Genomic DNA, 26,095 nt, shown 5'->3' on the forward strand with positions numbered 1-26,095 from the left:
CATAAATCTGAGAAAGAGAAAAAAATCTGCTTTTCACACTTTAAGCTGCATTTTAATGAATGAAAGGTACTCAGCTCATACCTGTATAAATATTCACTTCTTAAATAAAAAGGTAGACGTTGCAAAGGTTAAAGGGAGATAGAGATATTGAGTAAAAATGCCAAACATTCACAGAGTCCCCAGTATGAAAGTATTTAAGGAATTGCTGCTTTTCCTCTTTCTTCTTTACTTCTTTCCTCTGTCCTCCCTTCCTTCTTTCCTCTGTCCTCCTTTCCTTCCTTCATTCCTTCCTTGTTTCTTTCCTCTGTCCTTCTTTCCATCCTTCCTCCCTTCCTTCTTATCTTTCCTCCCTCCCTTCCTTCCTTCCACCCTTTCTCCTTTCCTTCCTTCTTCCTCCCTTCCATCATTCCTTCCTTTCTCCCTTACTTCTTTCCTCTGTCCTCCCTTCCTTCTTTCCTCTGTCCTCCTTTCCTTCGTTCATTCCTTCCTTGTTTCTTTCCTCCCTTCCTTCTTTCCTCTGTCCTTCTTTCCATCCTTCCTCCCTTCCTTCTTACCTTTCCTCCCTCCCTTCCTTCCTTCCACCCTTTCTCCCTTCCTTCCTTCTTCCTCCCTTCCATCATTCCTTCCTTCCTTCCTTGACTCAAGGACAACAGGAGGGTTCAGAAAGAAAGTCATTTTTGTATTTTGACCCTTCAGTTTCAGCTATGAGAAACTTTCCTTCCAATAAAAAGTGCAGCTCTAGTAATGCCCATGACCTTTGACCCACTGCCTTGCTGCAGGGTTCCTTCTGAGGACCCAGCAGGTTAAATCTGACCTGTAGTGACCTGCTGGTTTCTATGATTTCTGTCTCCAGTCCGGGGTCAGCAGAGTGCAAATACCAGCTGAGGGCTGATGTACAAAGCTGTAATAACAGAAACCAGGCAGGCTTGAGATAGTCACAGTCAGGTAGGCCTCGGGGGGAGTGAGGTGGAGGGAGGGAGGGAAGGAGGGGGGGCGGGGGTCACAGTCAGTCACATGAAACTGCTGTCTCATCTCAGCTCAGCTCGGCTCCCTTACTGACAGGTTACATCACCGTGTGGGATTCGGAGGCTTTTCCTTGAGCTGTGACGGATATCCAAACCGGAACAGTAAGTTTGGAGTCTCGGGTTTCACAGGTGAGAGTCAGTGAGCGGAGGAGCGGAGGAGGGGAGGAGGGGAGGGAGCTGTACGGAGCGCCGGCCCCTCTCCCTCTCATTCTCCCTTTCTTTCTTTCTTTCCCTTTTCATTCCCTCATTACTCTCATCTGTTAAGTGGCAGCCTGTGTGCCTCGGGGTCAAAACAACCAAAATACACATGAAGCCCACATGATCTTCAAAAGGCACATTCACAACTAAATGACGCGGGTTAAAAAGCGAGTCGCAAGGTTTGACTTTTCCCTTTCATGTGACTCTTCGGTATTTGACGTCAGCATAATAATTCTCTATTGGTTCCACACTTTGACGCAGAGTGACATTTCTTTAAAAGTATTTAAAATCCAAGAGAGAGGATGACGACTGATCACTTGATGTTGAATCTAGCGTCACCACACTGAACAAGGACAGGATATGTTTAACCCTCCTGTTGTCCTCAGGTCAAGGAAGGGAGGAAGGAAGGAAGGAAGGAAAGGAGGAAGGAGGGAGGAAGGAAGGAAAGAAGGAAGGAAGGAAAGGAGTAAGAAGGGAGGAAGGAAGGAAGGAAGGAAGTAGGGAGGGAGGATGAAAAGGAGTAAGGAGGGAGGGGGGAGGAAGGAAGGATGAGAGAAGGAAGGAAGGGAAGGAGGAAGGAAAGGAGTAAGGAGGGAGGAAGGAAGTAAGGAGAGATGGAAGGAAGGAAGGAAGGAAGGAAAGGAGTAAGGAGGGAGGGAGGAAGGAAGTAACGAGAGAAGGAAGGAAAGCAGTAAGGAGGAAGGAAGGAAAGGAGTAGGGAGGGAGGAAGCAAAGGAGTAAGGAGGGAAGGAGGAAAGGAGGAAGGAAGGAAGGAAGGAAGGAGTAAGGAGGAAGGAAGGAAGGAGAGAAAGAAGGAAGGGAGGAAAGAAGCTAGGAACGAATGAAGGAAAGGAGTAAGGAAGGAATGAGAGAAGGAAGGAAGGAAAGGAGTAAGGAGGGAGGAAGGAAAGAAGCAAGGAGGGAGGGAGGAAGTAAGGAGAGAAGGAAAGGACTAGGGAGGAAGGAAGGAAAGGAGTAAACTATTTAATAAATGACTGATTTCAGCTTTAAATCATCCAAAAATGATTCATGCAAGACAGTCAATGTGAGAATTAGACATTTCATTATATGGTGTGTTTTATTTTAAGTGCAGGAGAATCATTTATAAGCTGTTTAGCCTCCGTTGCCTCAAGCTAACGTACACGCCTTTCTTATATTCACTACAGTAGCATGTCTGAATTTAAGTCCAATATCTCATCTCATCATTTTTTCAAACCACAACAAAGTATTTCCCAAAATTACAAAACCAATCCAACAATAAACCCTCCTTCCTTCTTCCCACCAGACGAGACGCTACCATGAAGGCTTCAGTCATCTAAAAAAGGAGAGATGATCGTTCCTCTGTGAAAAAGTTACGAGATGCTATTTCTTGTGCCATCGTTCCACTCCATCGTAACCACGGCGATGTCGGACCTTTGCATTACGTAACACGGCGTTGCTGTTGCAGCAATGTGGTCTATTCACAAGAGTGTTTGGAAACAGTTAGAAAACAGGAAATTACAGTAGCAAATAAGCCAAAATCTTTTAGGAGGAACTGGGCTGGTCTCGCTGTGAGAAGAGAAGACAAGATAAAAAAAATTAAAAAAACCCAACAACCTTAAATTGATGTGGTAAAATGTTCCCTCTATGCTGTAATCCAAATTTATTTCTTACTTATAAACATTTCCAACTTCTTGAGATGTCTATGTGTCGTTACGGGTGTTTAATGACTAGCAGGAAGTAAGAGAGGAAGGAGTTTAATGTAACGCAGCGCTGATATGACGACACTTGACTAACAGACAGATTATCTTCCTGTTTACTCTGATGGATTATCTCACTCTTTCTTTCTTTTTTTCTTTTTTTTTTTTAAATGCAGACGCTGCCTTTAGGAGAAGGGGAAAATTAAAAATATGGATATGGAGATGTTGCGCAATCTGGCTTTTTCTTCTATAGACTCGTGAGAAGTTGTGACATGAAGTGGCATGTTGAAACTTTTGGTTATCGTGTCACAATTCAATAAATGAAGATAAGAAAAAAAAAAAAGAAGTCTGTGCTCTTCAGTTTTCTGCCTCCACATATCATCTGAAGGAGAACATATAACCTTGATATCTTGATTATCTTCCTTTTTTTTTTTTTACTTTGACATCATGAAAAGCAGATTAGCGTCGCCTCAGGATGGATTTTTTACAGTCAGATGTTATTTAAAATGAAACCTTGAAGCTTGAATTCGTCAGTTTTTAGATAAGATGAAACCTCATAGTCAGAGCGAGGCAGTCAGATATGTCAGTGTGATGCTACAGTGTGAGCTAAAAATGATTATAACATTACAACCAGTGCAAATATCACACATTATAGTGAGACTCTGTAGGGCAGAGGTGTCAAACTCATATTCATTCAAGGGCCACAAACAGACCAATTTGATCTCATGTGGGCCGGATCATTAAAAAGATGGAAGGAAGGGAAGAAGGAAGGAAGGAAACAAGAAAGGTAAGATGGACAGAGAGAAGGAAGGAAGGGAAGAAGGAAGGACAGATGGATGGAAGAAAGGAACGATAAAGGAAAAAAGGAAGGAAGGAAGGACAGATGGAAGGAAGGACAGAAGGAAGGAAGGACAGATGGAAGAAACGGAGGAAGGACAGAAGGAAGGAAGGAAAACAGGAAGGTAGGAAGGAGAGATGGCAGGAAGGACAGAAGGAGGGAAGGACAGATGGAAGAAACGGAGGAAGGAGAGAAGGAAGGAAGGGCAGATGGAACGAAGAAAAGAACGAAAAAAGGAAAAAAGGAAGGAAGGAAGGACAGATGGAAGAAACGGAGGAAGGACAGAAGGAAGGAAGGACAGATGGAAGGACAGATGGAAGGAAGAAAGGAACGAAGAAAGGAAAAAAGGAAGGTAGGAAGGACAGATGGAAGGAAGAAAAGAACGAAAAAAGGAAAAAAGGAAGGAAGGAAGGACAGATGGAAGAAACGGAGGAAGGACAGAAGGAAGGAAGGACAGATGGAAGGACAGATGGAAGGAAGAAAGGAACGAAGAAAGGAAAAAAGGAAGGTAGGAAGGACAGATGGAAGGAAGGACAGATGGAAGGAAGAAAGGAACAAAGAAAGGATAAAAGGAAGGTAGGGAGGAAGGACAGATGGAAGAAAGGAAGGAAGGGAAAGAACACAGAAAGGAAAGTGGGCTGGATTTGACCCCTTGGCGGGCCGGTTCTGGCCCACGGGCCGCATGTTTGACACCCCTGCTGTAGTGCATTATTGATATTATAGCCTCACTTTACACATTATAATGACAAAAAATAAGAAAAGTAAAATGTTCAGCAAGTAAAAAGCTCCATACAGCTTGTCAAAAAAGAGAAAAATACTCAATTTTGAAGACAGGATCTTTAAAATGTAGGAAAAGAGTTCCTGAAACTGACCGATAAGAGTAAGGTGGGCTTGGGCTGAACTGAGCAGCTGCTTTAATAAACCTGAATAAGATAAATAACTGCTCTAAAGTATGTTAATATATTCCAGTAAAGCCCCAGAAACATAAACATAGAGCTGGGAATGTGCAGCATGTTATGTCCAGAGGCGGATGTAGAAGAGCCAAGATGTGCAGAATTGAAGTTTATTAGTAGTAGTGATTTATTTTAGTCCTTATTAAAACATTTACCAAAAAGAAAGAATACACACAGAAATAAATGAATAATATTTAACCCTTGTGTCGTCCTCCCGGGTCAAATTGACCCCGTCTTATTCTTCTTTCTTCCCTTCCTTCCTTCCTTCCATCTGTACTTCCTCCATCCCCCTTTCCTTCCCTCCTTCCTTCCTTCTTCCTTGTTTCCTTTCCTGCCTTCCTTCCTCCCTCCCTCCTTTCTTATTTCTTCCTTCTTTCGTTTCCTCCCTTCCTCCCTCCTTCCCTCCTTCCTCCCTCCTTCCTTCCTTCTTCCTTCTTTCCTTTCCTCCCTTCCTTCCTTCCTTCCTCCCTCTCTCTTTTCCTTCCTTCCTTCCTTCTTTCCTCCCTCTCTCCTTCTCTCTCTTTCCTCTGTCCTTCTTTCCTTTCCTCCCTCCCTCCTTTCCTTCCTTCCTCCTTCTTTCGTTTCCTCCCTTCCTCCCTCCTTCCCTCCTCCCTCCTTTCCTTCCTCCCTCCTTTCCTTCCTTCTTCCTTCCTCCCTTTCTCCCTCCTTTCCTTCCTCCTTTCATTTCCTCACTTCCTCCCTCCTTTCCGTCCTTCTTCCTCCCTTCCTCCCTCCCTCGCTTCCTTCCTTCCTTCCTTCCTTGACTCGAGGACAACAGGAGGGTTAAGCAGAGGTGGAAGTATCTCACATTACTGTAGTTGAGGAACTATTTTTTGTATACTTGTATTTTTCTCAGTATTTTCCAAAGTCAGTCAGTCATTAAAGTGGTTTAAATGGTTTAAATGAGGTCAAGTAGTTAGTTATATTTGTACATTCATCTGTTATCGAGTCATTTTTTTAATCTGTGCTTTAAAATGATGAACGGATATTGTGAGGTAGAAAAAAAAACCACTCTCTCGGACCCAGACACCCAATCAAATGCATCGAAAACAGACCAAATATCATCACAAAACAAAGCCGCCAGCACCACGAAAATCACTCAGCAGCTGATTGAGGCCAGAAAAAGTGACTCCAACCAGAATTTGAACCACATATAAGACCTTTACTCCTCTTTAAAAAAAAAAAAGCATTTTAGATTTTAAAAAAAAAAAAGGAAGTGAAACTTTTTTTTTTTTTTCAAACTAAAAGATGTCCACCCTGAGATTAAAAACAAAGCTGAAGAAACGTCTCAACAACAATAACTGTCAATGATGTAACCCTAGTAACCGCACCGCTCTGCTATGTGTGCTATTCCTCCCAGCAGCAACGCTCTCCGCAGCGCTCAGGGTGAATTCTGGTCATTCTTTAGTGTCACTTACTTTAACCCCAAAAGGTGAAACATCTTTAAAAAAAAAAAAAAAAAAAAAAAACTAGAAATAGTGAGTTTTATATTTTCAGACATTTTTAAAAAGTGTGTTTTCGTCGGGGGTTTGGTTTGGCTGTAGGCCGCCTTGTCTGATATCTGTCTGTCTGTCACTCAAACAAGCTCATACTCAGTGTTACGATGACCTCACCAGAAAGGATTGTCTGTTAATGCAAGAAGAAGAAGAAGAAGAAGAAGAAGAAGAAGAAGAAGAAGAAGAAACATATTGTCTTATCGTCTAAAAAAAAACAAAACAAAAAAAACCCAGAGTCAATAAATAAATGTCAGACAGAGACAGTGATAAGGAAACCGGGCCAAACTGCGGGTAAACTAAAAACTGCTGTCGCCGTGGCAACGCTCTCTATATTTATAGTCGGGGTTGTGTATCTGAAACTGCAGCGTTGGAACTTTTCGGATGATTGTCAGCTAAATTAAATTAAAATGCACTCATGCTCTCATTTTAACACATCACCCAAGAGTATTTTAGATATTTATAGAAGTTTCAAAAAGTTTTTTAGGTTGCTAGGTAGCACACAAACTGGTTGGTCGAGAGAATAAATGATGAAAGAGACGAGTATAAATATTTTTGGGGGGTTCGAGATATGGTGTAAAAATTGGGAGGATCTTTATTTAATAGAATTTTAAAAAGAAATAAAAAAATTAATAACTGAAATGTGTCTTAAAAGCCAAACTACAGGTAAACTTCTGCTGCCGTCACCATGGCAACGCCCACTATATTTATATGGGCTGTGTCTTAAACTGCAGCATTGTGTTTACTTTTGAGAACATCGTCAGCTAAATTAAATCAAAATGCATTGTGTGCTCCCATTTTGACACATCACCCACACAGTGTTTTAGATATTTATAGAAGCTTCAAAATGACATGAAGGTGAAAACCCGTGGGTCGAGAGAATAAATGACGAAAGAGATGAGTATGAATATTTGTTGGGTGTATAAGTGAGAGGATTTTTATTTAATAGAAATGTCATAACTGAAATGTTTGTTCAACTTTGGCCAATAAAAGTAAAAGTTGGCCAAACTACAGGTAAACTCTGCCGTTACCATGGCAACGCTCACTAAATTTATGTGGGCTGTGTCTTAAATTGCAGCGTTGTGTTTCCTTTAGAGCCATTGTCAACTAAAAATAAATCAAAATGCATTGTGAAGAGTATTTTCAACATTTATAGAAGAGTTTAAAATGACATGAAGGTGCAAACCCGTCGGTAAAGAGAATAAATGACCAAAGAGATGTGTGTGAATATTTGTTGGGCGTATAAGTGAGAGGATTTTTATTTAATAGAAATGTAACAACTGAAATGTTTGTTCAACTTTGCCCAATAAAAGTAAAAAAAAAAAAGACAAACCTGGCCAAACTACAGGTAAACTCTGCCGTTACCATGGCAACACTGTTGAGCTGCTGTTCATAGACCTTTTTGATGACAACAATAATCCTGGTCTTTTCTGTAATAAAACTATTAATCAGAATAATAAAAGTTTTTATACATAATCCAATCAACACAAACAGAAACCCAAGTGTTTTGTCTACACTGATTTACTCTATCTTTGTGTACGGCTTTATAAAATGTTTAGTGAAAGCACATCATCTCTGAAAATAGAATAAAAGTGGCACACAGGAACCACGAGGGCACCACAGCTACAACACGACAGACTGAGCAGGTTTGAGGTCAAGAAGTAGGCTACTCAACACGAAAACCTATGACATCACCAGTCAGTGATCTGAGTCCGCTCTGCAGCCCGTAAATATGATGAATCTGGATGACATCATTCTGTCTGTAAACGCCTCCATCTTACTACTGCATATCTATATATCTAAAGTCTTCAAATGAAGGCAATGTCTGTTTCATTAAGCTTAGACGTAGCGGACGCAATAACTTTAATGGCCAATGTAATTTTACTTACATGGAAGAAGGCCTGGCTCCTACCAATATTTTCTGTATATGTTCATTCAGTTCATTATGTTGTTTATATGTATCCATGATGTATACAGCTTCTTACATTGTGTGCATATAAACTGCTATTTTGTCAATACAGTAAAAAAAAAAAAGTTAACTAATAAAATTGTTCAAGAGCAGATGCCATGAAATGTTTCACGAATCACAATAATTTTTAAAAAGGAAAAACAACTGCCTTTTTACTTTCTTCCTGAGAGTTTGATGCAAAGATACGTGAAGAGCTGTATGCTAAATTTGAAGCTAGTTAGCCTAGCTTAGCATAAAGACTAGAAATGGAGGCTAAGTCCTAAAGGTCATAAAACCCACTAACCAAAACCTCTGAGGCTCATTAAGTTGCTTCTCTGTTTAACAACAAGATATAAACGCTAAGCTAGCTGCCTATGGCTTCATGTTTAGATATAACGGACACAATAAATGACGTGGTTAACGACAATATCATGGGAAATAAACCACAGTAGTAAGTTTACTTATGAACACTGTTCAAGAGCGGACAAGTGTTTCACAGTCATAAAAAAACTAATATTTTAGGGAAAACCTGCAAGATCACTAACACGTCTGTAATGCTAAATTAGCCTAGTTAGCCTAGCTTAGCATAAAGATTGGAAACGGAGGCAAACAGCTAGCCTGGCTCCGTCTGAAAGGTCACAAAACCTGCTAACCAAAACCTCTGAAGCTCAATGAGTAACATGTTGTATCTTCCACGTTCAACAACAAGATATCAGAGCTAAGCTGTAGCCGTAGCTTCATGTTTAGTGTTTACAGTCAGACAGTGATATCAATCTTTTCATCTAAGTCTCAGCGATGTGAACTGACACCTTTCATTATCTTTCGAGACTAACTCAGGCAGAAATAAGAACTTCTTGTTTTCTCAGCTGTAGAAGATGATTTGCCATCTTGTACAGTTTAGAGCAGTTATATAAAATAAAATGCTAAATTATGCTACACGTTGAGGCTTAAACGAGGCTTCTCTCTTTATGACTGAAAATGAGCCTTAAATTCTCCTCTGGGGGGGGGGGGACTGAACAAAACTGCAAAAGCAATGAAAGAGAAAGCTCTTCAAGCATATTATATAATTTGAGTCATTTGGGTTTTTTTTAAAAGATAACAAAAAAAAGAAAAGAAAAACAAGTACTTTCAAGGCCATTCATTTTCAAAAGTGCATAATTTCTCTTTCTCTCAAAACTTAATTTCAAGGTTAGAGGGAACCGTGTCATTTGAATATTCAACACAAAACACTAATTAGATACCATGCAGATGTATGTGTGTATGTGTGTGTGTGTGTGTGTGTGTGTGTCTGTGTGTGTGTCTGTGTGTGTGTGTGTGCCATAAACAGCCTTGAATGTGTGTGTTGAATAAACTTTTTCTCATCGGTCTGACGGAGGAAGGATGAGCAGCAGCAGCAGCAGCAGCTCGGGGACCATCAGTGATGAGCTGTGAGCTGAGCTGTGAGAGTTAAAAGTCGTAGAGATGTGGATCTCTCTGAGACAAACTCTTACTTATCGTAGGCTACATCACATTTAGTCACGCTGGAGTGAATTCAGCTCTCCGTCGTCTAAAGCGCTCATTACAGTCCTTCCCAAACACTGATGTGTGCCTTGAGACTCAATCATACATTATTATAATATAAAAAACAACAACTATACAAAAACTATACAAACATTTAAGAATAAACTTTGTAGGCACCCATTTTCAAATACATCTATACCCCCCAGAACATTGGTTTAAATAGTATTACTGCTCTGTAATTTTAGTTCAAATTCATTCTTGAATTTTGTCAATAAATAATAAAATAAAATCTATTGGGCCTTGAATGAAAATGAACGTTTTTAGGGAGTGATAAGAGTGATATAAAGAGGTACGAATGAATTTTTAATTAACCATATCAATACTACGCATGCAACCATTTTCATATATATACAGAGACCAAATCTAAACCCCTTCAAAATAATGGTTTAAATGGGTGTTGTTAAGAAATAATAAGTTAAATAGATGAATTAATTAATGGTCAGTTAAATAAAAAGTCTAAAACATAAAGATAAAATAAACAGATTAACTAAAAGTTTTGCAGTAAAGGTATTTTTTAAAGAATGGTTGCCCGTCTCATAAACATATTGGTGCATAAATCATGAAGGCAGCTTCCCCATTTTGTTTGTTTGCTTTTGGCCACCATCAAACAATCAGCTGTGGAGGATCTCAGGCCTTTCTGTGGCTGATAGGCATATTAAATATTTAGAGGTATATGAAGGTGATTTAACATTTAGAGCTCTGAAGGTAACCTTAAAATCTGCTTTAAAAGAAAAAGAAAAAGTGCAGTTCACCAAAAACCTCAAAAAAAACACCTTGTTGCAATTTGTATGACCACAAAAGGGTTTTATGCATCACACAGTTAACAGATCTTACAAATCAATATCAACCTGAAACATCTCTCTCTCTCTCTCTCTCTACCTCTCTCCCTACTTCTACCTACCTATCTCTCTCTCTCTCTCTCTCTCTCTTCCTACTTCTACCTCTCTCTCTCTCCCCCTACTTCTCCCTCTCTCTCCCCTACTTCTACCTCTCTCCCCCTATCTCTCTCTCTCCCTACTTCTACCTCTCTCCCTCTCTCTCTCTCTACCTCTCTCTCTCTCTCTCTCTTCGTACCTTTCTGCCTCTCTCTCTCTCTCTCTACCTCTCTCTCTCTCTCTCTACCTCTCTCTCTCTCTCTCTCTCTCTCTCTCTACCTCTCTCTCTACCTCTCTCTCTCTCTCTCTCTTCCTACCTTTCTCTCTCTCTCTCTCTCTACCTCTACCTCTACCTCTCTCTCTCTCTCTCTCTCTCTCTCTCTCTCTCTCTCTCTCTCTCTCTCTCTCTCTCTCTCTCTCTCTCTCTCTCTCTCTCTCTCTCTCTCTCTCTCTCTACCTCTCTACCTCTCTACCTCTCTCTCTCTTTCTCTCTCTCCCCCCTACCTCCCGCTGTCTCTCTCCCCCTCCCGCTCTCTCTCTCTCTCTCTCTCTCTCTCTCTCTCTCTCTCTCTCCTTCTTCCACTTTCACTCGGCTGTCACCTTCCTGTCAGCTTTGGGAGGAATCTGGTTCACCTGTTCACAACAACAAAAACATTTCGGCTACGCCCCAAAACAACTTATGTCACCTTGCTGAGAACACGTCTGCTGAGTGAGTGATTTACAAGCAGCTTTCTATGACTGCACACGGAGGAGCCGACTGAGAGGAAACGGAAGAGTGACGTGTGACAAAAAAAAGAAAAAAAGAAAGAAAGAAAGAAAAGGTAGTGGAGCAGTTATGACATCCTGACTTCAAAGGTTATGGTGAGTAGATCCACGTTAAGGTGAAACTGCTTGTAATGGTTTGCAGAGAGCGACACAGCAGCGTGCAACGGATCAATAAAAACGGAGGTATCGTGCTACCAACATGTCCGACTGCATTCCCCGCGAGACTCACGGCACTCACGAAAGAGTGAAAGCAAGAATGCAACAGAGCTGAAGATGCAGAGGAATGTTTAAATATGTTGAATAATACTCACTGCAATAATCTATCACAGTTTTAATAATCGATTAACCTTCCTGTCGTCCTCCCGGGTCAAATTGACCCCGTCTGTTTTGACTGTTCCTTCTTTCCTTCCTCCCTCCTTCTCTCTTTCTTTCCTCCCTTCCTTCCCTCCTTCCTTCCTTTCCTTCTTTCCTCCCTTCCTCCTTCTCTCTTTCTTTCCTTCCCCCTACCTTCCTTCTTTCCTCTGTCCTTCCTCTTTTCCTCCCTCCCTCCTTCTTCTTTCCTTCCTTCTTTCCTATCCTCCACCCCTCCCTTTCCTCCCTCCTTCCTTCCTTCCTCCATCCTTTCCTTCCTCCCTCTGTCCTTTCCTCCCTCCTTTCCTTCCTCCTTTCCTTCCTTGACTTGAGGACAACAGGAGGTTTAAGTCATTTATTGAGTAAAATGGGAAGTTTTGCATTATTTTAGCTTCATTCTATATTGATTTTGGACTTTCTTTCCAGGAAAAAGACATTTGAAGGCATCAAATGTGATATTTTAAAATGAATTACAACTAATTTGATGATAGATTAATTGTTTTGGGTCATTCTTTAAAGAAAAAAAATGCTCAATTATCAGGTTCCAGCTTCTTAAATGTCAATATTGTCTCATTTCTTCAACCCTTTGTCATGAAGAATGTAATATATTTAGGCTATGGACTGTTGGTCAAGTCAAAATAAGACATTTGAGATTGCATTTAGTCTTTGGGAAACATTTTTGCACCATTTTTAGACCAAACAACTAATCAATGAATCAATTAAGTTCATGTTTAGTTGCAGCCTTGCATTAAATGGCTTCACATTGGGGCCTATAAGGTTCTTGATGAGCTTATAAATAATGGATTCATTGTAAAAAAAAAAAAAAAAAAAAAAGATCAGCAGATGAATAGATAATTAAATTAAATCATTAGCTGTAGCCCAAAATAAACCAGCGCCTAGCAACCAACTTAGCAACAACTAACACTTCACTTCGTCTACTACTTGAAAAGCCCAGAGAGGCGAGCAGAGAGCACTCAAGCATTCAAATATGGCGTGATAACGTTCACATCAGCGAGCATGAGCCACACACTGTCCCTCCGTGTTTGATGGAAACATGAAAATAAGAGTGATAACACATCGTTTGCATCTCAAACTCAGACTGTACCCGAGTCCACAAAGAAAGGCCTTTTGCACTCTCACAACAACACACACACACACACACACACACACACACACACACACTTTCACAGTAGTAATAGTGACAGAGGCACAATGCATTCCTGCAGCTGTCCCCGGCAGGCGCTCAGGTACGTTCACACACCCTGCTGTACACCTGTGAGAGACATTCCCATCATACCGCTCTGCATCAACACACACACACACACACACACACACACACACACACACACACACACTCCCAGCATTCCTCCTTCCTCCCCTGCAGGCTCACATGTTCCCCACATGGAGCTCGGTCGACCTGGAACGTCGCCTTATGGAGAAACAGCCTGAGCCAGTGTGCCACTTTCAGGTCACTGCATGCTGATTGTTTTTTTTATTTATTTTTTTTTATCCGTACCTCTCAGGATTCCCACAATACTTAATATATTGTTTAAACTGAGGGTTCCTGTTTTTTAAAGAGGATTTGGCAACACCAGTAGTGACTGTTCAGGTGTTTTCATAACAGATCCTGGAGTTTCCGTGGAAACAAATCCTGGATCAGTCACAGGAGGTTGCGAAAACTCATTTGAGGAAGAGAAAAAGATGTGCAGAGCCACAACACACTGACATGGCTCAAATCAGAGCACGTACAGGGTTCAATTAGGAACATAAAGGTTCGTCCTAAAAATACACGCACTACCACTAACCCACTTATTAACCACAAGGTGCTAACTTAGTAGCCACTAGCATGTGGCTACTAAGTTAGCACCTTTCAGCTATTTATTTTTAACCCTCCTGTTGTCCTCAGGTCAAGGAAGGACAGGAGGAAGGGAGGAAAGAAGGAAAGAAGGAAAGAAGGAAGGAAGGAAGGAAAGGAGTAAGGAGGGATGGAGGAAAAGAGGAAGGGAGGAAGGAAGGAAGGAAGGAAGGAAGGAAGGAAGGAAAGGAGTAAGGAGGGATGGAGGAAAAGAGGAAGGGAGGAAGGCGAGATAGAGGGAAGAAAGGAAGGAAGGAAGGAAGGAAAGGAAAGGAGTAAGGAGGGATGGAGGAAAAGAGGAAGGGGGCACGGAAGGGTGGAAGGAAAGGAGGAAGGAAGAAAGGAATGAAGGATGGAAGGAGGAGGGAGCAAAGGGAGGGGAAGAACGAAGGAAAAATTAAAGAAAGAGGAAGGAAGGAAGGAAGGAAGGAAGGAAGGAAGGAAGGAAGGAAGGAAGGAACAGTCAAAAGAGACGGGGTCAATTTGACCCAGGAGGACCACAGGAGGGTTAATGTTTGATATATGAAAGCTGCAAAAGAGCAAAGCTGACATGGAAAACTGCATTAGGGAAAGAAATGTACTTTTTTTTTTCAATTAATTAAATTTGATTTAGATGTCTGGTTTCAAGTATGTGCGGAGATCCCAAAGATGCCTCTAGTCTAAATTTAGCTGTTAAACTTCTATAAATAGTCTACAGATGTTTTAAATCTGTGGTAGTTAATGATGTAAGCCTCATTGAAGAGCTGAGTTTAATCTAATTAAGTGATATCATGACTAAGCTGCATCAAGAACATCAAGAGTGAACTTTGAAGCATGTGGAAGCAGAGGAGTACTTCAAGTGCTCCAAAAAAAAATAGGAAATGTGAGCATCCACATCTCCATCAGCTGAGGAAGATCATGTGATTAAAAAATATGAGAACAGAAATGCGTTGTCATATAAATACGTGTTTCTGAGGTCAAAAAAAAGAAAGAAGTAGGTTCAATTTAAAGGAGGTATTTTTTTATATGGTGCTTAACTGAAGAACGTTGCCCACAATAATCCAAACTTAACACCTAGACCTCCACATTTACTCAACAAATATGTAAATACAAGGTGTGAGACATGAGGTTTAATTCAGACTCTCATTCTTACCATGCTGAGTAACTTTCCTGTCATTAACACACCACCTAAAATTGACCTTACAGTACAATAAAGACCGTGTTTGGTCAACAAGCACACCCTTAAATCACTTGAACATGACCCCCCCCCCCCCCCGCCTTCTCCCATGACATACAGATTTCCCAGGAAAAGCCTGTCGCATGAACATGAAGCACCAGTGTAGGAAGGAGACAGCTGCTGCTTAAAATGTGACGTTTTGCATATTCCTCTGAAGCATGAATGATGAGATGTTTCTAGACCACAATGCAATGCAGCAATGTGACATGCAGAGTTTTGAATAAGTGTATTTCCTGGAAAAAACATGCTCTTTTTTTTTTTTTTTTTGCTGATTTATGCACAAAATTTGAGCAAACATTTATTCCTGGTGTCTGAAAAGAGGTTAAAACTGAGGTAAGAAGTGTCCGGCGGAGGGAAAACGGGCACAGAAACAAATATAAATCACTAAAGGAATTCCCTGAACATCACAGATAGATGATAATACCAGAGCAGGTGGGAGGTGGGGGGATGTGGGGCAGCAAGTGTACACTCTGCAGCCATATAAACCACTTCTTTCTTTTTTTATCACAGCGTCTCTCTCTCTCTCTCTCTCTCTCTCTCTCTCTCTCTCTCTCTCTACCTCTCTCCCTCTCTCTCTCTCTCTCTCTGCAGCAGCAGTGTGGACTCCAAGCTACTCACACCGGAACCTGTTGCTATGACAACCGCAAGTTTCTGTGGCAACCGCGGGAGATACCAAAATCAACAGGGACTGAGTCACTTCCTGTCTCGTTAAAAAAAAAAAATCCTTCCTCTTTTGAATCTGCGAGCGCGCGGGCCTCGGGCTCGGGTCCGGAGTCACCGAATGCATACACACGCGAGCGGTTAACGAGCTCAGGCAACCTGCAGACACACGCGCGCGCACACACACACACACGCGCGCGCACTCGCAGGCACCGCAGGCACACGCAGAGTAACACGACTCACCTACTTTACATTCTAGGTTATTGATATTTGATCTGACTTTAAAACAATCAAGAGCAACAAACTGTAAATAAAACTTTGACCAACCAACTTCCTGTGACGTCACTGATGTATTTCATGCAGATATCAAGATATCATTGTGTCTCTTATAACGGGAAACACTTCACATTCTTCTACAATCTCAAAAAAACAAAAAACCTTTCAGAGGACTGAAGAAAAGAAAAAAAGAGGCTTTAACTCAATCTCTCTCTCTCTCTCTCTCTCTCTCTGAAACTGAGAAAGTAACCTGAATAAATGTAACTGAAGGAGGAAACTGGTTTACTAGTTTTGTTTTTCATCACACTGACAAAAAAAGAAACTCTAAATGAGCTCAGTATTCATACAGACTCTAATCCAGAGGGCCAGATCTGTGCATCCAAACACCCAAAGTGTGTATTTTAGGTTTAATAATATTAATAATAATACATTTTATTTAAAAGTATCATTATTATGGTAAATGAAGTGTACTTATAGCACCTTTTTATAGTCTTTTAACCACTCAAATCACTTTTACACTACATCCATTCACACACACATTCATACACTGATGATAGAGGCAACCCCAAAGGATTATGGGAAATTGAACCACTGATCTCTCAATTAATGGACAACTGCTCTACTTCCTTAGCCGCAGCCTCTCCAGCACTTTTATTAGTCTTTTAACCACTCAAAGCACTTTTACACTACTTCCATTCACACACACATTCAAGTATCTTCCCCCAAAGGATTATGGGACTAAATGAGCCGGGAATTGAACCACCGATCTTCCAATTAGTGAACAACTGCTCTACTTCCTTAGCCGTAGCCACTCCAATCTATTAGTAGTAGTATTAAACCTAAAATTGGCGCTTTAGGGAAGGTCAGAGTACCCGATCTCATCCAAGATATCAACCTGATGGAAACCTGATCCCCATCGTGCACAAGCAGGGATTAAATAATCAAATGAACGCTACAATGGATTTTGTAGTAAAAGTGACTTTGAATGGACTGAATCACATATTTGGATGTCAGTTGTGAGAGCTTTCAGTTCAGCTTCATTCACAAAACAGCACAGCGGCTCCCAAAAACGTGAAGAGCAGGACCAGAACCAGAACCAGAACCAGAACCAGAACCAGCTAAACTCACCTTTTAGCCTCCTCCAGGTGACACAGATACTCGTAGGCCATGTTCTGCTGCCGCCTCTCGTCCATCTCCTCGGCCGTGAGTCGCTCCACGGCATCCAGGACGGCTGCAGCACAGAAACACACACACACACACACACACACACACACACACGGTTACACACTTAACAACGGGAACGCTTAAAGAACATCTGAAGAACAATCAAAGATATAAAATGGAATAAATGACAATGAATGAAGGCCTGAAAACAACATTTATTTTCATTATTCATTCATCGATTTGTTGTTTGGTTTGTAAAAAGGCCCAAAATTCAACTTAAATTGTCTTGTTTAGTCCCAATAAACACAAATATCTTCAGTTTACCAGAATTATATTCATATTTTAGCAGCTGGAGCCAGAAAAGTTTGGTTTTTCTTCTTATAAAAATGACTCAAAGTGATCATCAACCATCTAAACAGTAGAGGGTTTTTATTTTCTGACTCACTAATCGATTAATAAACTCATCGCTGCAGCTCTAAATGAATGTAAGGCTGCAGCTTTTTTTCATTGGTGTCTAATTTGCTTCCTCGATGAATTGTTTCAGCTCTAAAAATGTCAGAAAAAAGGCCGTTATTGTTCTTCCTATGAGCTCATCATGACTTCTTCAACTGTCCCAAATGTAAAGATAATCAGATTACTATGACGCATCACATGTTAAAGCCTTTAACCCTCCTGTTGTCCTCGAGTCAAGGAAGGAAAGGAGGGAGGGAGGGAGGAAGGAAAGGAGGGAAGAAGAAGGGAGGAAAGGAAGGAAGGACAGAGGAAAGAAAGAAGGACAGGAGGGAGGAAGGAAGAAGGAAGGAAAGGAGGGAAGAAGAAGGGAGGAAAGGAAGGAAGGACGGACAGAGGAAAGAAAGGAGGAAGAAGGAAGGACGGGAGGAAGGAAAGGAGGAAGAAGGAAGGAAGGGAGGGAAGAAAAAGGGAGGAAGGAAAGGAGGGAAGGGCAGAGGAAAGAAAGAAGGAAAGAAGGGAGGAAGAAAGGAAGGAAGAACAGGAGGGAGGGCGGAAGGAAGGAAAGGAAGGAAATCGGGAGGAAAGGAGGAAGAAGGGAGGAAAGGAGGGAGGGAGGGAGGAAGGAATGGAGGAAAGGAAAGAAGGAATGGAGGAAGGAAGGAAAGAAGGAACAGTCAAAACAGACCGGCCCCAATTTGACCCGTGAGGACGACACAAAGGTTACAAAGCATGAAAACACAACTCTTATGATGATATAGCCTCCTGTCACGATATTTAAATAATAACAATATATTACCCAGCCTTAAACAAGACACATGAGCACACTGATGAACATTTTATGGAGTAAATTTGACCCCAATAATAAAAAGTAAGCATCCAGTTTTCAGCCTTTGTCACATTCTTGTATACTGATGCTGAGTAGCTGTACACAATTTAAGCTTTTCCCTAGTTGCACAGCTCTTGCCCAGTTTCCATGCAGCTGCCTGGCTTCTCCAAGCTTCCACATACTGGAGGTGCTTTACACAGGAAACCCGCCTCATTCATTAGTCATCTGCGGAGCCAGTCAACACACACACACACACACACACACACACACACACACACACACACGAGCACATTGTGGAGCTCATGGATGTCGGGGGACTGTACGCTGAGGCCATGCCTTTGTGTGTAAATGACAGTTTATTCATAACGCTGAAAACAAAAAAACAATGTGTTGGTGTTGGTGGAGAAGGAGGTGGAGGAGGAGGAGGGGAGGGGGGGGGGTTGAGGAGGGGGGGGTGGTGGTGGAGGGTTTTATGAGGTGATTCCCGTGAGATTACGCAGCGTGGAGCCGTGATTCCGCCTGCAGAGACGAAATGTTCCCCTAAATTACAGAGAGAAGAGAGAGAGGAAGGAGGGAGGAGGGAGGAAGAGGAGGGAGGAGGAGGAGGAGAGGGAGGGGGGGGGTAGGAGGGCGCGCAATACAAAGAGGCCCCTTTCAGCCTCCTGTCAGTGGTGAAAAAGGTGGGAGAGTTCAGCCTAGGGTGGGATCACATCACCATCATCGTCATCATCATCATCATTAAAAGCAGGTAAATCCTGATTTTAACAAAAACCTGAGTCTCTCTCTCTCTCTCTCTTCTCTCTACCTCTCTACCTCTCTACCTCTCTCTCTCTCTCTAACACCAGCTGATAGTCAAAAATGAAATGCTGGCATCTGTCAGCTAAGCAAACTACTTCTTGTTTTCCATATTTGATAAAAGGATATAAAGTGCTGCTGTGCATTAGAGAGGAGAGAGGAGGAGGAGGAGGAGATCATTTCTATAAGATCCTTTAAGTTTAAAACTCAAATATAATGAAGACATGGAGTCAGAGATCCATTTTTTTGGGTGATATGATGAGTTCAATGTTACAGATTCACTGTTTTCCTAAAGTGAATGTGTGTATCAACTCAAACATGAAAGCACTGGGGGGGGGGAGAAAAAAAACATAATGTGGAAAAAAAAGTTGTGTAAACTTTAAAAGCAGGGCCTCTCCTCCCCTTCTCCCTCTACTCTACTCTCCTCTACTCTACCCCTCTCTGTGCGATGCATTATTATAAAAACGCGGAAGTCATAATTAAGGCTGAACCCATGCTTCATGCAGAGATCAACCCCGACATGTCTGCTGCTACACTACACACTAAGACTAAATGACTCCTTTCACTCTTGAAGCGTTTGGAGTGTGTTTGCATGCTCCGGAGCTGCGCTGTGGCTCTGCGGGCTTCCTCTCCCTCTGCACTGAGTCTGTCTCGCATCTCAAGGTGAGCAGTAAAAGTCGTAACTTAACTTACAGCCATATCTCGGCCGGAGCCCGTCTGCCTCGTCTGAAGTTGACATCCTCCTCTTTTGAGAAACGCGGCGACTGTTTCACTTCAGAGAAAAAAAAACAAACCCAAACTTTTTACGCACAGTCTGGACGCGTCGGGGCCAAAACTCTCCGGAGCAGAAAAATAAAAAAAACCAACCCCCTTGTGTAATCCAAACGTAAACCTTTCTTCAGGACCTTTCGGCCCTCTTCTTCCTCTGCACGAACTCTCAGTTGAAACTTTTTTCTTCTTCAAACCTCACTGATGTCACTGGGTGTGTTCTTCCTAATCCTGAAGTATGCGTTTCAGGAAACGGAGCTCTGCAGCCTCCAGGCGGTCTGACTGCAAGGCACAGCGCCACCTGCCGTCCGATGCAGGAAGGGCACCGTGGAGGGGGCTCAAGATGGGGTCCGGGGACCTTTTAGGGGCCCATCTTTTTTTTAAAGGATCCTGAGGGGTGCACAAGTAAAATGTTAATGTTAAATCACTTTAAGGCTGCAGATATGTTTAGTTTTTATAGTTTGAAAAGTTATTCTAAGACACTGATGGAGGTTTAAAATCAAGTTTTTCCAATAATCATTTAAATAAAATAAACTTCTACTCCCCGGCTTTTAACTGTGCCTAACAATAATACATAAATAAATAAATAAATACCAGCTCAGGTATTTCACTTGAAGCCTCCATGTGCTTTTATTATTATTAATGTTGTTGTTGTAATATTTTAACATTATTCTGATTTATCTTTATTGTGTTTTCCTTTTTTTAAGCACTTTGGATGAACTGTGTTGTGTTTAAAATGATTTATATCAATAAAGTTGAAGTTGAAAGTCAAACCCGGTGAACAATAATAAAAATAACCTGATGGAGATTCTTTAAAATGACTTGATGATGAGCTACAGTGTGTATTTATCTTAAAAAGTATGAATTTTTCTAACTTCTCGAAAGCCTCTGTTCACCATTTTTTATTATGTAATGTAGTTGCAAACCCTAACATCTACTACCATGACAACTATTACTGTATTTAGTTGATTCCTTACAATTTAAAATGTGTCGACACTAAATCCTGTTGAGTTCCATGAAGCTCATTAACGGAGGATTTGAGCCGAGCTGCATCAGAAGACATGAGAGAGCAATAAAATCTGGTTAATAAAACAACAACCACAGAACAGTCAGCTCATTATTTCCCTTTTATATTAGTTTAAAACTGAATCTACTCAATTTTCATTTTGCTGAAACTGAATTATTTAAGTAAGTAATTTAAGTTATTTATTTGGAAACACACAAGAGAAAAATCAGCACAATAAAATCTGATATATGCTGACTTTTAATCTCTATTATGAGTCAAACTCCAAAAACACTAAAACATTTCAATTCCATTCATGCAGAGCAGCAGCAGATCGACTCAGACGCAGGATGCAGTATGAAGGCTTTATGAACTGAAGAATAACTTCTTTATTTTAGCTCGACTGCAGGTAAAGAAAAACTGAACAAAAGATCCAAAAAGACTGAAAACCAGGACTTATATATAAACTGAACTAACAAAAACCAGGTAGTATAAGACATGAAGGCGGGCTCGGAGCTGATTGGCTGTGAGGAGACACACAGAGCGAGCAGGGGGCGGGGCTAACGAGACTGAATACAGGACAGGTGTGCACAAGAAAAAAAGACACAAAAAGGAAACAGCTGCTCTGAGCTGAGGACACATCAAAAGCAGAACTTCATTCATGAGCCAAATAAAAGCACCACAATACAACTAAAGCACATCCTCTTTATATATAAACACTCGGGGGGGGGGGGGGGGGGGGGGGGGGGGGTCAAACTCATTTTAGTTAAAGGGCCAGAGCCCAATTTGATAAGTAAAACTATTTAATAATAACCTAAATGTCTCTGATGTTCCTTGATGTCAAAGGACTAAAAGAAAGTAAATGATTTAGGGAAAAAAATGTGTGAAAATATGTTCGATTAAAAGTTTAAAGAGCTCCAATGATCAATGTACTGTCATAAAGATTCACTAAAGGGCTTCAATGAAAGCTTAGAGTGTCCCCTTTAAAATGAAACATGCAGGGAGGAAGGAATGGAGGACGGAGGACAGAAGGAGAGAAGGACAGAAGGAGAGAAGGAAAGAAGGAAAGAAGAAAGGAAGGAAGGAAGGAAGGAGGGAAGGAAAGGAGGGAGGAAGGAAATGTGGCAGTCACCCCCCCTCATGGCCCAATTGTTGAAAAACATGTGCTAAACTGCCCTCTTGGGAGCCAAAATGTGTGCTAAGGTGCCCTCCTAGTTGACAAAACACACTAAACTGCCCTCTTGGGTGGCAAAAACGTGCTGTATGTGCCCTTTTTTTCTTTTCACCCCCTTCACTCCTTCAAAAAGTCTGTGCACGCCACTGCCAGGAGGGCACCTTAGCACGCTGTTTGGCTCCAAAGAGGGCAGTTTAGTGCGTGTTATTTTAATATATAATATATAATATAATAATATAATAATTTTAATAAATGGGCAACGAGGGGGGGTGACTGCCCCCCCCATTGCCCCCCCCCCCAACCCCCCTTGTGCACCCCACTGATAGTGAAATATAACTTTAATAAGTGCAATAAGTCAAACAGAGCAAATAAACTTCAACCTAACACTGACAAACACATATTTCTATTAACATGAACATGGAACAATAAGTGTGTCCAGCAACAGAAATAGGACCGACAGACGACGCTAGCTCTGAGTTTCAGTTCAGTTTCTGTCATTGTTTCTAAGAAGGTCAGTTTAGAAAGCAACATGATCTAAAGCAGAGGGGTCAAACTCATTTTCATTCAAGGGCCACATACAGTCCAATTTGATCTCATGTGGGCCGGATTATTAAAAAGATGGAAAAAAGGAGGAAAGAAGGGAAGGAAAAGAAGAAGGAAGGAACGAAGGAAAATAAGACAGGAAGGAAGGAAGGAACGAAGGATGGATGGAAGGATGGATGGAAGGAAGGAAGGACAGAAGGAAGGAAGGAAAGGAAAAAAGAAAGACAGGGAGGACGGAAGGACAGAAGGAAGGAAAGAAGGGAGAAAGGGTGGGAGGAAGAAAAGAAGGAAGGAAGAAAGGAAGGAAGGAAGAAAGGAAGGAAGGACGGAAGAAACGAAGGAAGGAAAGAAGGAAAAATGAAAGCAAAGGAGGAAGGAAGGACAGAAGGAAAAGAGGAAGGAAGGAAAGAAGGAAGGGAGGACGGAGGACAGAAGGAAAGAAGGAAAGAAGGAAAAAGGAAGGAAGAAAGTAAGGAAAGAAGGAAAGGAGGGAAGGAAAGAAGGACAGAAGGAAGGAAGAAAGGGAGGAAAGAAGGAAGGAAGGAAAGGAGGGAGGGAGGAAGGGAGGAAGGAAGGAAAGAAAGAAAGACAGAAGGAAGGTAAAAAGGGAGGACAAAAGGAAGGAAGGAAGGAAGGAAGGAAGGAAGGAAGGAAGGAAGGAAAGGAAAAAAGAAATACAGGGAGGAAGGAAGGACAGAAGGAAGGAAGGAAGGGAGAAAGGGTGGGAGGAAGAAAAAAGGAAGTAAGAAAGGAAGGAAGGAAGAAAGGAAGAAACGAAGGAAGGAAAGAAGGAAAAATGAAAGCAAAGGAGGAAGGAAGGACAGAAGGAAGGGAGGAAAAAAGACAGGAAGGAAAGTGGGCCGGTTTGGACCCCTCGGCGGGCCGGTACTGGCCCACGGGCCTCATGTTTGACACCCCTGATCTGAAGAACAGTCCCTATACGTATATAATCACACAGTCCGGTTCAGCAGCGAAGACAAAGTCCGAGGGCGTCTGGTGGACTGATGGAGGGACGAAGGAAGGAAAGGAGGGAAGAAGGAAGGAAAGGAGGGAGGAAGGAAGGAAAGGAGGGAAGAAGGAAGGAAAGGAGGGAGGAAGGAAGGGAGGAAAGGAAAGAAGGAAGGGAGGAAGGAGGGAGGAAGGAAGGAGGGAAGGAAATAAGGAAGGAAAGGAGGGAACAAGGAAGGAAGGAAGGAAGGACAGAAGGAACGAAGGAAGGAAAGAAGGAAAAATGAAAGCAAAGGAGGAAGGAAGGACCAGGCGTCTGGTGGACTGATGGACGGACGTAAAGCCAGATTTTGACACAAGCCGTTATATCTTTTAAACTCCATAGATCTTTATAAAAGCTTTAACTCTGATTAGTGTGAGACAAAAAGCCCCCAAACTGTTTTTCACAGGTTGAGAAACACGAACTGTGACAAAGTAAATTCAATTCTGCTCCAGTTTATTTATGTAGCGACAAATCACAGCTGAAGTTATCTCAAGGCTCTTTTCACCCTACGAGTAAATCTCAACCTTTTTAATTTAACTCAGAGAGACCCAACATTCCCATATGAGCAAGAACCGAACTCTGCCTGGAGGAAGGAAGGGATGGAGGAAAGGAAAGGAGGAAGGAGGAAGGAAAGGTGGGAGGAAGGAAGGACAGAAGGAAGGAAGTAAAGGTGGGAGGAAGGAAGGACAGAAGGAAGGAAGTAAAGGTGGGAGGAAGGAAAGGAGGGAGGAAAGGAAAGAAGGGAGGAAGGAGGGAGGAAGGAAGGAAGGAGGGAAGGAAGTAAGGAAGGAATGGAGGAAAGGAAAGAAGGAAGGGATGAAGGAAGGAAAGGAGGGAAGAAGGAAGGAAAGGAGGGAGGAAAGAAGGAAGGAGGAAGGAAAGGTGGGAGGAAGGAAGGACAGAAGGAAGGAAGTAAAGGTGGGAGGAAGGAAGGACAGAAGGAAGGAAGTAAAGGAGGGAGGAAGGAAAGGAGGGAGGAAAGGAAAGAAGGGAGGAAGGAGGGAGGAAGGAAGGAAGGAGGGAAGGAAGTAAGGAAGGAATGGAGGAAAGGAAAGAAGGAAGGGATGAAGGAAGGAAAGGAGGGAAGAAGGAAGGAAAGGAGGGTGGGAGGAAGGATGGAAGGAAGGAAAGGAGGAAAGATGGAAGGATGGAAGGAAGGAAAGGAGGAAGGATGGAAGGATGGAAGGAAGGAAGGACGGAAAGGGGGAGGGAGGGAGGAAGGAAGAAGGAAGGAAATCGGGAGGAAAGGAGGAAGAAGGGAGGAAAGGAGGGAGGAAGGAAGGAAGGAAAGGAAAGGAAAGAAGGAAGGGAAGAAGGAGGGAGGAAGGAATGGAGGTCCAGTTTATTTATGTAGCGACAAATCACAGCTGAAGTTATCTCAAGGCTCTTTTCACCCCAACGAGTAAATCTCCACCTTTTTAATTTAACTCAGAGAGACCCAACATTCCCATATGAGCAAGAACCGAACTCTGCCTGGAGGAAGGAAGGAAGGGATGGAGGAAAGGAAAGAAGGAAGGAGGAAGGAAAGGTGGGAGGAAGGAAGGACAGAAGGAAGGAAGTAAAGGTGGGAGGAAGGAAGGACAGAAGGAAGGAAGTAAAGGTGGGAGGAAGGAAGGACAGAAGGAAGGAAGTAAAGGAGGGAGGAAGGAAAGGAGGGAGGAAAGGAAAGAAGGGAGGAAGGAGGGAGGAAGGAAGGAAGGAGGGAAGGAAGTAAGGAAGGAATGGAGGAAAGGAAAGAAGGAAGGGATGAAGGAAGGAAAGGAGGGAAGAAGGAAGGAAAGGAGGGAGGAAGGAAGGAAGGGAGGAAAGGAAAGGAAGGGAGGAAGGAGGAAGGAAGGAAGGATGGAAGGAAGGAAAGGAGGAAGGATGGAAGGATGGAAGGAAGGAAGGACGGAAAGGGGGAGGGAGGGAGGAAGGAAGGAGGGAAGGAAGTAAGGAAGGAATGGAGGAAAGGAAAGAAGGAAGGGATGAAGGAAGGAAAGAAAAGAACAAAAGGATGAAGGAAGGAAAGGAGGGAGGAAGGAAGGGAGGAAAGGAAAGAAGGAAAGAAGGAAGGGAGGAAGGAAGGAGGAAGGAAAGGATGAAGGAAAGGAGGAAGGATGGAAATGTGGAAGGAAGGAAGGAAGGACGGAAAGGGGGAGGGAGGGAGGAAGGAAGAAGGAAGGAAATCGGGAGGAAAGGAGGAAGAAGGGAGGAAAGGAGGGAAGGAAATCAGGAGGAAAGGAGGAAGAAGGGAGGAAAGGAGGGAGGGAGAAAGCAAGAAGGAAGGAATGGAGGTTCAGTTTATTTATGTAGTGAAGTTATCTCAAGGCTCTTTTCACCCTACGAGTAAATCTCAACCTTTTTAATTTAACTCAGAGAGACTCAACATTCCCATATGAGCAAGAAGTTGGCCACAGCAGCAAAATAAGTTATTGGTGTTGAGGGAGGAAGGAAAGGAGGGAGGAAAGGAGGGAGGAAGCAAGACAGCCACAGCAGCAAAATAAAAGCCTCGAGAAGGACCGAGCTCTAGGAGGGCGACCATCTGCCTCGACCTTTGACCTTTTATATGTAAAACTAGTTTGATGGTCACTTTAACCCTCCTGTTGTCCTCGAGTCAAAGAAGAGAGGGAGGAATGGAGGAAAGGAAGAAGGCAGGGGGGAAGGAGGGAAGAAGGAAGAAGGAAGGAAAGGATGGAGGAAGGAA

The 26,095-nt window shown here is 42.3% G+C and overlaps 1 protein-coding gene across 1 annotated transcript in view; it reads right to left on the bottom strand.

Annotated features, from left to right (window-relative positions):
• Positions 1 to 19,848, bottom strand: part of iqgap1 (IQ motif containing GTPase activating protein 1) — a 70,559-nt gene extending 50,711 nt beyond the window's left edge. The window contains exons 1-2 of the mRNA XM_053324406.1: positions 19,624 to 19,848; positions 16,821 to 16,923 (exon numbers count right to left, since the gene is read on the bottom strand). Of these exons, the coding sequence (XP_053180381.1) occupies positions 16,821 to 16,923; positions 19,624 to 19,669 (149 nt within the window). The 5' untranslated portion in view covers positions 19,670 to 19,848. The remainder of the gene's footprint in view (positions 1 to 16,820; positions 16,924 to 19,623) is intronic.
• Between the last annotated feature and the right edge of the window lie 6,247 nt (positions 19,849 to 26,095).

The sequence above is a fragment of the Scomber japonicus genome, chromosome 1 (genome assembly GCF_027409825.1).
Source record: "Scomber japonicus isolate fScoJap1 chromosome 1, fScoJap1.pri, whole genome shotgun sequence".
In the NCBI taxonomy this organism is placed as follows: Eukaryota; Metazoa; Chordata; class Actinopteri; order Scombriformes; family Scombridae; genus Scomber; species Scomber japonicus.